Source organism: Mytilus edulis, chromosome 10 (assembly GCF_963676685.1).
Source record: "Mytilus edulis chromosome 10, xbMytEdul2.2, whole genome shotgun sequence".
In the NCBI taxonomy this organism is placed as follows: domain Eukaryota; kingdom Metazoa; phylum Mollusca; class Bivalvia; order Mytilida; family Mytilidae; genus Mytilus; species Mytilus edulis.
The window spans coordinates 82468574-82483488 of record NC_092353.1 but is presented as its reverse complement, the minus strand read 5'-3'; the positions used below and the strand labels follow the sequence as shown (position 1 = coordinate 82483488).

The 14915-nt window shown below is 33.6% G+C and overlaps 1 protein-coding gene across 1 annotated transcript in view; it reads right to left on the bottom strand.

Annotated features, from left to right (window-relative positions):
- LOC139492126 (uncharacterized) overlaps positions 1 to 14403 on the bottom strand; it is a 73145-nt gene extending 58742 nt beyond the window's left edge. The window contains exon 1 of the mRNA XM_071280264.1: positions 14300 to 14403. Coding sequence (XP_071136365.1) covers positions 14300 to 14403 — 104 coding nt within the window. The remainder of the gene's footprint in view (positions 1 to 14299) is intronic.
- Positions 14404 to 14915: the final 512 nt, after the last annotated feature.

The following is a 14915-nucleotide window of genomic DNA, read 5'->3' as shown; positions in this document are numbered from 1 at the left end:
GTCTAAAAAAAGCAAAACAAAAATTGCATGTTTACAGGATCCCAGTTTTATTTTTATTACTGACGTGGACTTTCGTTCGGAAACTATATAAAAAAACATCCCGACTAGTTCAGTCCCTCAAAATAATTGATCTCTCCTAATTACGAGGTTAATGAAATAGTCGTTGGTCAGTGGAATATTACAACTGGATTATTCAGGTATATACAATAAGGAGATGTGGTAATAAACCGTATGATTGCCAATGAGACAACTATCCACCAACGCGAAGTACAATTAAAGTCCATGTAAGCAACTATAGGCAACCTACTGCCTACATCAATGACAAAACCGTATACCATATAGTCGGCTTTAACAGGAATCTATTAATCATGTTTTTCTTTGTCTAATATGTTCTCCTATTTATTTGTATTGTAGTCTGTAATATTATGCTGTCATTTCAATGTTATATTTAACTTTGCCATTAAAGTGCGAGGTTTGGCATGCCACAAAACCAGGTTCAACCCACCACTTTTATTCCCCTTTAAAAGTGTCCTGTACCAAGTCAGGAAGATGGCCATTGTTATATTATTGTTCGTTTCTGTGTGTGTTGCATTTTAACGTTAAGTCGTTTGTGTTTTCTCTTATTTTTGAGATATTGAGATAAGACGTGGCACGGTACTTGTCTATCCCAAATTCATGTATTTGGTTTTCATGTTATATTTGTTATTCTCGTGGTGTTTTGTCTGATGCTTAGTCCGTTTCTGTGTGTGTTACGTTTCGGTGTTATGTCGTTGTTCTCCTCTTATATTTAATGCGTTTCCCTCGGTTTTAGTTTGTTACCCCGATTTTGTTTTTTGTCCATGGATTTATGAGTTTTGAACAGCGGTATACTACTTTTGCCTTTATTTAAAAGGCTACATCATTACTGAAAACCCCAGGTACTAGTAATAAACGATTTCTATTAATCATAAAATGCTATTATCGGACCATTTTATTCTGACATGAAGGGCTGACATATATATTCTATTCTACTGTTGTCGGTTATATGGTCGGGTTGTTGTCTCTTTGACACATTTCCCATTTCCATTCTCAATTTTATGTATTAATATAAAGCCTACTGAATTTTCTGGACAAGAAGCTTAAAAATTGCCGCTACCAGATTTCCTACAATAAAAATGTACAACCAAAAAGACCAAAATATTCACGAGTCCCTCGATCTCAAAAGCTGCTTAATGCCCCGTACTCCCGATATGAACCCCATCTGGTGCCACACCTCCTTATAGCCCGGCAACCTTACTAAATCTAACATGTTGTCAATCGTTAATTAACTGAAATGATTCACGATGTTAATCAATATACCTATTTTTTTTTTAATTTGCATGTCAAATATAAAATGAAAAATCATTTGCAATAAATTCGTAACATCCTTATATCCTATTGACAAACCAGGTTGTATTCCGCCTGGCTCTTCTGTCGAACAGTCAGCCAGGATCCAAGGCTATCATTTTACTCTAAAAATGACCAAATACATACTCCTTTGGCCAAACCCCAAATAATGTGCAAATATTTTCGTGGAGAAATAAAATTAAAGACCCTTAGTGAGCGCGCTTACATGCCCCACGTCCCCACATTGTCACTGGGGGAATAAAATAACTGTAAGAAAAAAATGTTGTATAAGAAAAAAAAATGAATCATAATTTCCTGTTGATATGTACATCTACATAGCAGTGGCTGATCCAGAACTTTTCCTAAGGGGGGGCCCGCTGACTGACCTAAGGGGGGGGGCGCTCCAGTCATGCTTCAGTAATTCCCTATATAATCAACCAAATTTTTTCCACGAAAAAGGGGAGGGGCCTGGATCCGCCTATGCATAGTATGTCCTTATTATCTACAAGGTTACATGAAATTCTGTGGTGTGGTTTCAGAGGATAAGTTCAAAGGGGCGTAACTTCTAGAAAAAAAATGAATTGTAATTTCTTGCCGATATGCAAATCTGCTTAGTTTGTCCTTATTATCATGAAATTCTGTTGTGTGGTTTGAGAGGAGTTGCGATGACAAGAAACAGGACCGATGGACTGACGTACGGACAGGCAGACAGACAGACGGACGGGTCAAAACATTACACCCTCCGCAACTTTGTTGCGTGGGGTATAATTAGTGTAAGCATATACTAGTAAAAAATGTAAGAGATAATTGCCTCTTTCATGCAAATGGCGATATGGTAAGCTCTTTTCTCTGACAAGTCAGAGGGAGAGGGCGTCAATTTGTTTAAAAGTGGGAGTATTAAGAAGGGGGGTTTGAGATTTCAAAAAAACACTGGCCTTTGTTAGTCTTGTATGATTTTTAATTTTTGTTTCTTGTGTATAATTCGGAGTTCAGTATGACGTCCGGTATCACTGAACTAGTATACATATTTGTTTAGGGGCCAGCTGAAGGAATCCTCCGGGTGCGGGAGTTTCTCGTTGCATTGAAGACCCATTGGTTGCGTTCGATTGTGGTTTGCTCTATGGTCAGGTTGTTGTCTCTTTGACACATTCCCCATCTCCATTCTCAAATTTATGTAGGTGACGCGTGTAGTAAAAAATAAACAGTTTCGTAGTTTAACGATCATGGTCATTAAAAAATATAGAGGGGACACCTCCTAGTATATTTCGATCTTGTACCACGATCCTTTTAGATCTGTATCTGTAGGAGAACGTTTTGGATACAAATACCGGCTTTAATACAACGGTAGAGAGAGCGCCTTCGATGTATTGACGATGCTCGAGAGAAGTTACATAACGGCTGTCAACGCTCGGTGTACGCACTACGCTTCTTCAATGTGGTCCTATTCGAATACTGTTTATACGAAAAATGAGTTAGAATATTGTTGTATTTTACTCGTTGAAATCTCAAAACACTTCGTGTAGTTTTTTATCTGCATGTTTGTTCACAACATTTCTTGACTGATAATTGTCAAATCGGGCCCTTGACAGCAATTTAGTGTTCTTTTTGGACGACCTTTTTTTTTTTGAAATTGTCTGGTTCTATAGCACTGCGACCATCTCGTACAGAAATATTAGCTTCTGACTTGAACGTCCTTGTACTCTCCTTTTATAAATCTCACAGGTTGTCACTGTATTCTTTCAAGCTTATTGATGATTGAAGATGTGAACTGGTCCCATACTATTGACGATATGATATCTCATTATTGACCTGACCATTAAAATATATGCGGTTTTCTCGCATTCCGGTTGACAATATCTCAAATTTTAGGGCCTCGATTAGTTTTTCTGATTCCTTTAGATTTTATTACAAAATAGTGCATATTCAACACAGTTTTGATATATAGTATACATTAACTAAGTGGCTCATTTAAAATATTTTTTCATTCAGTTTGTTTTACAAAAAACTTATATGATATCATTAAACATTTTTTATAGATATAGGAAGATGTGGTATGAGCGCCAATGAGACAACTCTCCATCCAAATAACAATTTATAAAAGTAACCCATTATAGGTCAAGATACGGCCTTCAACACGGAGCCTTGGCTCACACCGAACAACAAGCTATAAAGGGCCCCAAAATTACTTGTGTAAAACCATTCAAACGGGAAAACCAACAGTCTAATCTATATAAAAAAAAAACAAGAAACGAGAAACACGTATAAACTACATAAACAAACGATAACTACTGTACATCAGATTCCTGATTTATGTTCATTACTCAGGAGCCAAATAAATAAAGACTGTTCGTCCATTTGTTTCTTGTAGTAAAACATATCATTAGAATAAATTACATTCTTTTCTGAAATTTTAATATTGAGATTATAATATTAATGAATGATGGTTGTCAAACCATTTCTGCCATTATACATTGAGTCCTAATGTGCGGGCCCAGGACAATATTAGTATTTTTCCAGCACTGTCTTATATTTCAAGTTTTTATGCCCCATCTACGATAGAAGAGGGGCATTATGTTTTCTGGTCTGTGCGTCCGTTCGTTCGTCCGTCCGTCCGTCCGTTCGTCCGTTTGTCCCGCTTCAGGTTAAAGTTTTTGGTCAAGGTAGTTTTTGATGAAGTTGAAGTCCAATCCACTTCAAACTTAGTATACATGTTCCCTATGATATGATCTTTTTAATTAGAGGGTTTACCCCAATTTCACGGTCCACTGAACATAGAAAATGATAGTGCGAGTGGGGCATTCGTGTACTGGGGACACATTCTTGTTAGTCTTGTTTTGACCCGGTTAAATATTAAGTAGACATTTCTTGCCAAGTGACAGTAATATATTTACGAAGTTGATAAGGAAGCCCGTTCCAGCGACACATCTATATACCTTAATAAAGGAAGTGACACACCTCATTGCAGGTTTGGTGACCAGTACAGTAAACAAACATGTTTATACGAGGTTACCTCAATACAAAACCGAGTCCCTTTTATACATGCCATATAAAATAAACAATGTATTTATCTATTTGTTATCTTTTATATGTATGTGCTGTACATAATTGATTTATACTCCTTTGGTATGTATTCCATATGGCGGTGCTCCTACTTACAGAAGGCTTATACACCGAAGAAGAACCCGAGCGCCATCTGTCGTCATAATGATCGTTAGCATAATACAACGATGACATTTAACACTTCGACATTTCACACATCGACAATTCACGAATCGACAAGTCACATGTTACAAGTTACAAAACATCAATATACAAAAAGACAATTTTCCAATAAAGAATTTTGAAATCTACAAGTGACAAATTGACAATTAACATATGAAGAATGTTGAATTTTGATACAAAGATACATGTTACAAATCGACAATTTACGAATGAAGCATTATGATGAAATTGCACAGTTACAAGTAACAAACTGACAATTTACCGATTAAGAATGTTGAAACTGCAAAGGTGCAAGTTACAAATTGACAATTTACGAATTAAGCATTATGAATTTCACAATAACAAGTTATAAATTAACAATTTACGAATTAACAATTTAGAAATTGCACAGTTACAAGTTACGAATTAAGAATTTTGACCCCGTTGGCTTTCCATAGAATATAAATGTGGTTATCGTATTACTGTTTGTTATCAAACAGTGAAATTTTGATTATTTTGGTGAAATACGGTAATTTTGTCTGGCGCGAGTTGTTTCCCTCTAATTTGGCGCCATTATCGGACCAGAGGAATTTCAAGGTCGCCATTGCCGAGCAGCATACTATATTGATGAATACGACCATGTACATGCATAACAGCCATTGTGGCGAATATACAACGATGAAGGTAGAGTTATTACATAAGAAAACATAGATTTCGATATATTAGGCAGCCAAATGTTATAAGTATAACGAAAAATACAAACTTGGGGGTTGTCTCAAAATACTCGCTACTGTTGAAAATCTCTGCGGCTGAAACCTTGCACGGGCTCAATTTCTGTTCCATGTTTAATATTATAGATCGTTATAGCTGGTATCTTATTTATGTGTTTATTTTGCCTTTTACAGACAAGTTGTAAACATGTCTGGCCAGTTTTGCAAAATATCCGTGTGCAAACGGCCGAAAAGGAAGGGATGACATCTACTGTCATTTTGACGCTACCGTTAGGATCAATGAATTAGTCTTTTTTAATCATCATTTTAATATCTAATTTCGTAGCCAATTTAGGTTCTTATTAGTCCGAAATTAGCCCCAGCTTGTCTGGCAAAACAGCCGTTGGACGTCAGAGAAATCTCGGACTAGGGTCATATATATATGGCACTGGCTACGGTTACATGGAAATGTAACAATAATAAAAATATTATTGTTACATTGGAGACTAAATGCTGGAATGCATGATTGGGTAAGGACCTGTTTAATTACGAATGTAACAATAATTATTGAGGCTACGGTTACATTGCGTTATTGTTACATGAAAAAAAGCAATGTACGATGGGACTAGTAATATGTACTAAATAATAAAAGTTGAGGACATTTATTACATACATTTATAACATACAATTTATTTACTGTAATTTTTTATTTACAATGACAATTTCTACAAATCCAGTAAGTTGTTTTTAAAGTCCGACACATTTTTGATGAACGAAATTACGTCCTCCACGGATACGTGTACATACAGAATTTCTTAGTATTTAAGTTACAGTTAGCAAACTTTGCTTTTGATTATCAATTTGCGTCAAGTTATAAAGCTGTATGAAATGTATGTCTTGATATTGTTTCAGTTTCGTTTAAAACGCATCCCAAGTTTTATTTTTTTCACCATAAACAAAATTGGTCCAAAGGATAATGACAGTAATCAGAGTAGGTGTGCAGTTAAATACTTTAAAAAAGTGAAACCATTGAACTATATTTTCCGCCTTTGACAGTCACACTCCTAATCTTGAGTAGTATCTTTAAGAACATCAAAACCATTAATACGTAGTAAAACTATTCAAGTTGTACACCATTTGTTGAATAATAATATTTTATTATTTATCAGTATTAAATTACAAGTATTGTTTAGTACATATGAAAGAATGAAGCAATACAACTATAGAAGATTTAAGTTTAAGCAATCTAGCGTACATTGCTGTTTTTCATGTAACAATAACGTAATGTAACCGTAGCCTCAGTAATTATTGTTACATTTGTAATTAATCGGTTCCTCACCCAACTTTGCACTCCGGCAATTAGTCTCCAATGTAACAATAATATTTTTATTGTTGTTACATTTCCATGTAACCGTAGCCAGTGCCTATATATATATATATGTATGTGGGGTACCCCATAACTTCCATCGGGACAGTTTCTACTCCTTGACCCCAACTGTATTTCCCTTCCCATTTACTCTAAAATCCCCCCCTTTTTACTTTAATTCTTCCATCTCCTTGCCCCAAGACAAAATATATTTCAAAGATACTCCCTTTTCTCTGATCCCTCATTCCCCTGTCTCCTTACCCCTGTCCACCCCTCTATTAATGTTTGGGGTTGGATTGATTTGTTTATTTTCTTGGGAATATGATATAATTGGCCTAATTTGTAAATGATAAACCCTACAGTCGGAGGCAATACATCTTATCGAAGGATTCATCTTTATCAATCACAATTTGTTTACCATTAACCCCCCCCTAATTCTGTTAGGTATACAAAAATGTCTTAAGGTCTAGTAAAAGAAGTATCATGGTTAAACATGCACAGAATGCGACCATAAGTATTTGTCACTTGAGATTTTTAGCTGTTCTTATATATTGTATATAATATAAAAAAGAAGATGTGGTACGATTGCCAATGAGACAATTATCCACAAAAGACCAAAATGACACAGAAATTAACAACTATAGGTGTATATATTTTTTTCAAAAAAAAATATTTTGGATTGATTTTAATCATCCTGGTACCAATCATCCTGGTATTATCACAGGTTTATTTTTTGGTTATATTTTTTTTGTGTTTATTTTCATTATTTTCTGTTCAGAAATTCGATATACATGTATATTTAACCAAATTAAATTATAAAAAAAATATTTTATGTGTTCTCAAGGGAAAACAAAAATAAATGAAAACGAACCTATTATCAAATAAACACATATTAATTTAGACCATTTTAGTTCTTTTAAGGTTATCCTTGCATTGTCAGTCTTATCAAACTTGCATTTACCTCCCAAATTTGGTTTCTGTTCTCTAACTTCAGTTTGCCTCTACCAATGTTATGAAACTCATACACAATTAATGCATATATATATGCTTACTACATTGTACCAACAAACACACATGAAGTTTGAATTTTTGGTGGGGTCGCTTTTACTTTTCTAGAGTTATGCCCCTTTACAAATTAAAAAAATGCTGAAATTTTGTTCCTTTCTTTAACACAAGTTTGCTTCATCCAAATGTTCTGAAACTTATATGCAATGCTTACTACAAGAACACTCAAATTAAGTACAAATTTGGGTGGTGTCACCCTTTTCATCCTTTATATGCAAGCGGCTGCTCATCTGTGTCCCATGGACACATTACCATTATGACCTAGTCTACATCTATATGCTTTTGAATGTCAATAATTGTTGATTTTCTGACAGAATTACTCTGATATTTAATTTCAGGCTGCAAGTACATTTGTACATGTACATTGCAAATGGAAGCAGTGAGCTTGGAATGTTCAACTTTACTTGGAAACTATTGGCAAAGTACTGACAGAATTTCATGAGAAGCCAGTATCATATTCTAATCTTGCAACCAGAAACTATGCGTAAAGTGCTGAAACTTAAGAACAATATTCTACCTGTATATATGCAATATATGTTGCCACAATCCACTTAATGAGCTAAGATCAACTATAAATTGGAACTACATGTATATGCTTTAGTGCTGTCAAAATCCTTTAAAAAAATCAAATCAAAAGGACCTACTTCACCTATATATATAGCTACCTGTCCCAATGATGAATACAGATCATATATATGAGTCTACTCTTATAAAAAAAAACAGTGAAGGAGAATAAAAATAAAGAAAATATAGAGCTGATCAGGTAATGATTGTACATGTACATGATGTATAAATGGCAACAATTATTACATGTATACTAGTACATTGAAATTAATTATATCAATAGATGTTTTATAAATTTGATCTCATAGATATTAGAGGAATAAAATCAATCACGTTTCAAAAATTTGATTTAGTTGAGCCTTTTTTTTACACCAGTTTTCAGGACATATTATGGTATACCATTGACTGTCCGTCGTCAGCATGTCGGACATATACTCAAAAATAATAAATACTAAAAGGTACAAGTAGTAGTCAATATTGTCAATTTGTGTAATCAATAGGTCATCTTCATGTATACCGTATTTGGTGTATAAAATGATTATTAAATGTATTTATAAAATTTCAAATGAGAGGATGTGATATGATTGTAAATGAGACACAAGAGACCAAATAACACAGAAATAACTATACCTGTAGGTCACCATATGGACTTCAACAATGAGTAAAACATATTCTGCATAGTTGGCTTTAAAGGTCTCGAACTGACAAATGAACAATTTAAAACATTTAAAATGAGAAAACTAATGGGTGATGTATGTACAAAATAATAAATGAATAACAAATATGATTGTCTTGCAGGGTTTATCTGAACTTAACCTCATTTTCATGGACTTGTCTGTTTCTTGAATTCTAAATATGTTTTAAAATATTTGGTTGATGGGATGATTGTTACAGAGTCCGACATAGGGTGGGGGCGCATAGGTGGATTATATTGCAAATAATTGAAGCCAGCCCCGCTTTTGCAGTCAGTCCCCACATTGCCACTAGAGAAATAAAATAACTAAGAAAAAAAAATGGAATAAGAAAAAAAAATTAAATCACGATAATTTCCTGTCGATATGCACATCTACATAGTATTTCCTTATTATCTACAAAGTTTCATGAAATTCTGTTGTGTGGTTTCAGAGGAGTTTCGATGACAAGCTGTTTGCAGTAGTATATTGCAGCAAATAAGTTCAAAGGGGCATAACTCCTAGAAAAATAATTCGTAATTTCCTGTCGATATGCACATCTACATGGTATGTCCTTATTATCTAAAAAGGTTTTATGAAATTCTCTTGTGCGGTTTGAGAGGAGATGCGATGACAAACTTGCAGTAGTATATTGAAGCAAATAAGTTCAAAGGGGCATAACTTCTAGAAATAGTTTGAATCATAATTTCCTGTCGATATGCACATCTGCATAGTATGTCCTTATTATCTAAAAAGGTTTCATGAAATTTTGTTGGGCGGTTTCAGAGGAGTTGTGATGACAAGAAACAGGACTGATAGACTGGCTGATGGGCGGACGGACGGGCCGAAAATGTTATACCCTGCACCACTTCCTTGCGTAGGGTATAAAAATAGGAAGATGGGGTATCATTGTTTATGAGGCAACTCTTCACAAGAGACCAATTTACATAAAAGATAACAATTATGTCCCCGTACGGACTTCAACAATTACTATAAACTAATATACCACATAGTCAAACATTAGTCATATTTCTATGTTAACCATACGATATGAAAATAAGCAGATGTGGTATGATTGCCAATGAAACAACTATCCACCAAAGTTCATATTTAAAATTCAATATTATAAATAAAAAAAACATTATCTCCTTTTATCATCACGCATAGATCGATGATTAGTTATGCATTTCTTTGCCACGGTAAGATCAAATCAGTGTTCACAAACAAAATTGTCATTTACATTTGTTGCCGCATTGACATCACTCAACTATATTTGTGATCATTTGTTTTAATCAAGAACTTTCCTTATTAGCTTACCTTTTAACAAGAATGTGTCCATAGTACACGGATGCCCCACTCGCACTATCATTTTCTATGTTCAGTGGACCGTGAAATTGGGTAAAAACTTTAATTTGGAATAAAAATTAGAAATATCATATCATAGGGAACATGTGTACTAAGTTTCAAGTTGATGTAACTTTAACTTCATCAAAAACTACCTTGACCAAAAACTTTAACCTGAATTTCCCAATATCATTTTCTATGTTCAATGGACCATGAAATTGGGGTCAAAACTATAATTTGGCATTAAAATTAGAAAGATCATATCAAAGGGAACATGTGTATTAAGTTTGAAGTTGATTGGACTTCAACTTCATCAAAAACTACCTTGACCAAAAACTTTAACCTGAAGCGAACGGACGCACAAACGGATGCACAGACGGACGAACGAACGAACGGACGCACAGACCAGAAAACATAATGCCCTTCTACTATCGTAAGTGGGGTATAACAAAGCATTTCAAAAATTAAGATTGAAGTTAAAGTTTACCAACATCACCGGCTAATATAGCGTTCTTGTGTATACAGGGCGTAGTTTTTAAATTACAATCCAAACTTTTCCTGAACCTAGTACAAATGTAGTAGTATAGATTTTTTTATATATATAAAGTCTTTAGTAGTGTTTGAGACTGCCCGGCGTGCTGCGGGTGTATGTTCTAGCAAAATCCCGACATGGTGAAACCAAAAATTTTGCGGTTCTCCGCAAAGCATGCAGTATTTAGGAATTATATCATGATAGACCGATATATAAGGTCGGAATACTAGGCCAGTCCCGGTTACTGTTGACAGTGATGGGTTCCTGGTTCGGAAATCATGGAATTGTGATACGAGAAAAATTATCAGATGATTTTCGTGCAGGTAAACAAATCTTTAAATGAAAATGTTAAGTATTAAGTTTGTTAGAAAATTGGCATGTTCAAATTTATTTTGGTATAACTATAATTATCAAAATTTTGCAGTGGAAAAATATATCGCATACTCGGGAATAAACTCCTAAAAATACTTGGAAATACAGATATTTCAAGTTTTAAATATATTTATGACAGAAACAAACTGTTATAAAACGACAAACGGATTATATCATGATAACAAACCCGCCCCGATGTTTTAAACCATACTATATGGGCAGAGACATATATACACATATATGTCTCTGATACGGGTCACAAGTTTACCTGTATTTTGAAAGCTGTACGATGACATGAAGTTGTTTACATCGCTATCATTTGTTTACAGTTAATCATTGCGTCATTGGCAAAAAATTTTCAAAAATAAATATCCAAGACATCATTTAATTCAACTGGCATTTAAGTGAATTCAAAATATGGTACGAACAGACCCAAGAGGCGACCGTGTAAGATGAGAATGCGTTTTGGGAGCGAAGCGGCACCAAATACCGTCAACGTCATGCATGTGACTTTGTCAGTAATTATATATTCTTTTTTTTTTTAAATGTTATGCTTAAATCATGTATATTTTTCTCCTTTTAGACTTTTATGCGAAAAATGAAGAAAGCACTGAATTTCTGAATGTTCGCATTTCCTGTTTTGAAGAACGTTTAGCCTCACGTGTTTACATCGTCAAGGGTGCTTTCATACACGCCCGTGTTCCAAGGTCGTCAAAGCTATTTTTGAGAAGACCCCTTAAAGCGACCGTTTCCAAGGCACTCGTCGTAAGAAACATGCGTTAAAATATGCGCATTGGTAAAGGGCCGAGCCACCTTAAGCAGGTTTTATATTATCATTTTTAAAACAACAGATTAAGATGTTGACTTAATTTTTCCAGCTAGAAAAAATGGTACTCATGATCAAGGTTAATACAAATTTTATATTACCTTTGGTTTCAAAGTTTATTTTGATATCTTTCTGTTTTACTTCTAGGCTAACGTCACTCAATCGAAATTTAGAGATTTATTGTGCAACTCTTTCATAAGTTATCATGTAGTTTTATCTCGTTTTTTTTTGGCTATTACGAAATAACTTTGAACTGTCTATAATAAAAGAAAGTTTACAGAAGACCTGATTTGTGTAAATTTCATGTGTTATCTGTTTAAACTTCATCTTTATGGAATATTCAATTTTGCTATATGGTTGATCATAAGTTTCAAAATCTGCAGCATCTAATCCTGGTTTTTGTGGTATATTTAGAGCAAAACGATACCAATTATGAACTTTGTAAACATACAAGGACTTTTCAAATGCATGGACTTATTGTATCATAGGGTTAATATCATTGGTATGAAATATCCAGAAATATAGATAGCAAGATTTGTTGATATGTTTTATATATTATTTTATATCTTGTCGATAATACTAAAATCTGATAAACTAAAAGATAAACAGAATTCAGAAAACTTTCAAATGTCTGATCACTTCAAAAATATAAATCTAGTTCGTTTTTTTTCTTTTTTGTTTGGAAATGATAACGAAGTAAGGGGGTAGAGCAATGTTATAGGAGACAAGAATGACAAATGTATTGGAAGTTCTTTGTTCGTTTTAATCTAGCAGTGATTGAAACAACGATCAACATTAATGTTGTTAACAATCGGTTATGAGAATGATACAGGACCATCTAAGAAAATCGGACAAGTTAGGCTATATTGAGAATGCAAATAATGTAATGCATTGTTTTTAAAAGAAAAAAAAATCAAAAGCTGAAAAGTCAGAACATTAACTATCATACATGAAATACTTTAAAAAATTAAACTATTTACTGAGAAGTTTTTTGGAATGACTCTTGACATCATTAAAATGAAATCTTAGTTGCATACATGTATATACTAATATATGGTTTGATTTAAATAACTACATATAGTTATGATATAGCTTTAACATGTTTAATGACTAAATTAAAGGGATATTTAAACTTTAAACTCGGCTCTAAAAAATCAAAATATGAAATTACAATTTTTTTCTAATGATGAATTTGAATACAAAAGCAGTAGTCTTATTAATCAAATCGTTGCTTTACAGTAGTTAAATCGATTCCAGTTTGGCAGACCTACATTTCATTTTGGGGAAGTAATATTGGTATAAAATGATTTTCTCTCCTCATTCTAGAGTATTAATCTACAATTTTTTATCAAACTGTGTACTGTTTAAAAATATAATTGATCGTTATACTAGTAAATCAATATAGGTTGATACATATATTATCATCGAATCAAGTTCATAAACCCGACCGCCCCCCCCCCCCCCCCCCCACCCCCCCACCCCCCAAAAAAAACAAAATAGAAGAAAGTCCAAAGTAAAATATTTGGTCCTTATCAATATTGCAAATTGCCAAATCGTAGGTGGCGTCTATTATGGTATGACTAGTCTCAATTTTATAACAATTTGGTCCTCCTTATTCCAGTTGGAAGATACAGGACAGAATAAATAAAACAATTCAAACCACTCAATAGACTATTTTTATATTACCGACGTTTTACTCCAGATTATATAATTTTTCGACAGGTTACCTTTTCTGTTGTAAGACATCCTGGTACCCTGTCAAGTAGGAGCTACCAAAATAAGTAAAATCAAACACATAATCGATGTAATTTGGGGGGAAATATACAGTTTTCCGATGATTTTGTCGTGTAAAGAAAATATGAAGCAGTTAATTTCAACCAAAAAATTGTTGCAATTGAAAGCTTGATTTTACTGATTACTGTTGCTCTAACTTGACTTGGTACCAGGATGTCCTACCACAGAGTAGGTAACCTGTCGAAAATATATGAACTCCTCAATAAGTCGGTAATATGAAAAAAGTGTAGTTACCTGATCAATTCATTTACAAATATCTAAACGTTCTGATATCTTAAAAATGGTAAACCGTTAAGGAAATACCGAATGTAATGATATTATATTATTGCTGTGAAATGGTTTCAAAAAAAGACAAATGCCGTTACTAATTACAATCATAAAATCTTATTTTACCCGAACAAATGTATAAAAAGATATTTGTGATATACTAAAACAGTAAACCAACAACATATGGCGACAAATCTTTATTTCATATATCTGTTTACTTACAAGTATTGAAGAGCCGTTAATTCCCGAAAAAGATTGCCAGCCAATGTGGAAATTTTTTGAAATTTATTTCTCCTATTATTTTCCTTATTCAGAAATACAAACATCTTGAAGTCAAAATATAAGTCAACTGGGCAGATGTAGAAATGCTTGAAAATTGTTAATACATTGCATACATACTCACAGAAGTTTGTGATACAATAAATAGTACTTATGCATATATGAACTTAGATAATTATCTTACATGTCTTATTGGCCATATTTCACAACAGCTATCGCGAAACTTGTGTTGGTAGACTTTATGTGGGATCTTCTGACAACAAGGAGGGATACCCATATTTAATCATGTCAAAATAAAAATGGCAATATGTTTTGGCTAGTTTGAATTAAAACAAAAGCATGTCAAAAAGGATATTGGCAAAGACAATCGGTCATTTTTTTCAATTCCGTTAAGATTTTTTTTTCAAATGAACCCAAAAAAATCATTAATGCAGTGATGGTATTTTGCATTTCTGTTTTTTTTTTACCAACTATAGTACATTTCCATTTCATGACCTTTTATGTCTTGCTAATCGATGTCGGTTTTGGTCATTGTTAAGGGTCAGATAAATTTATTACT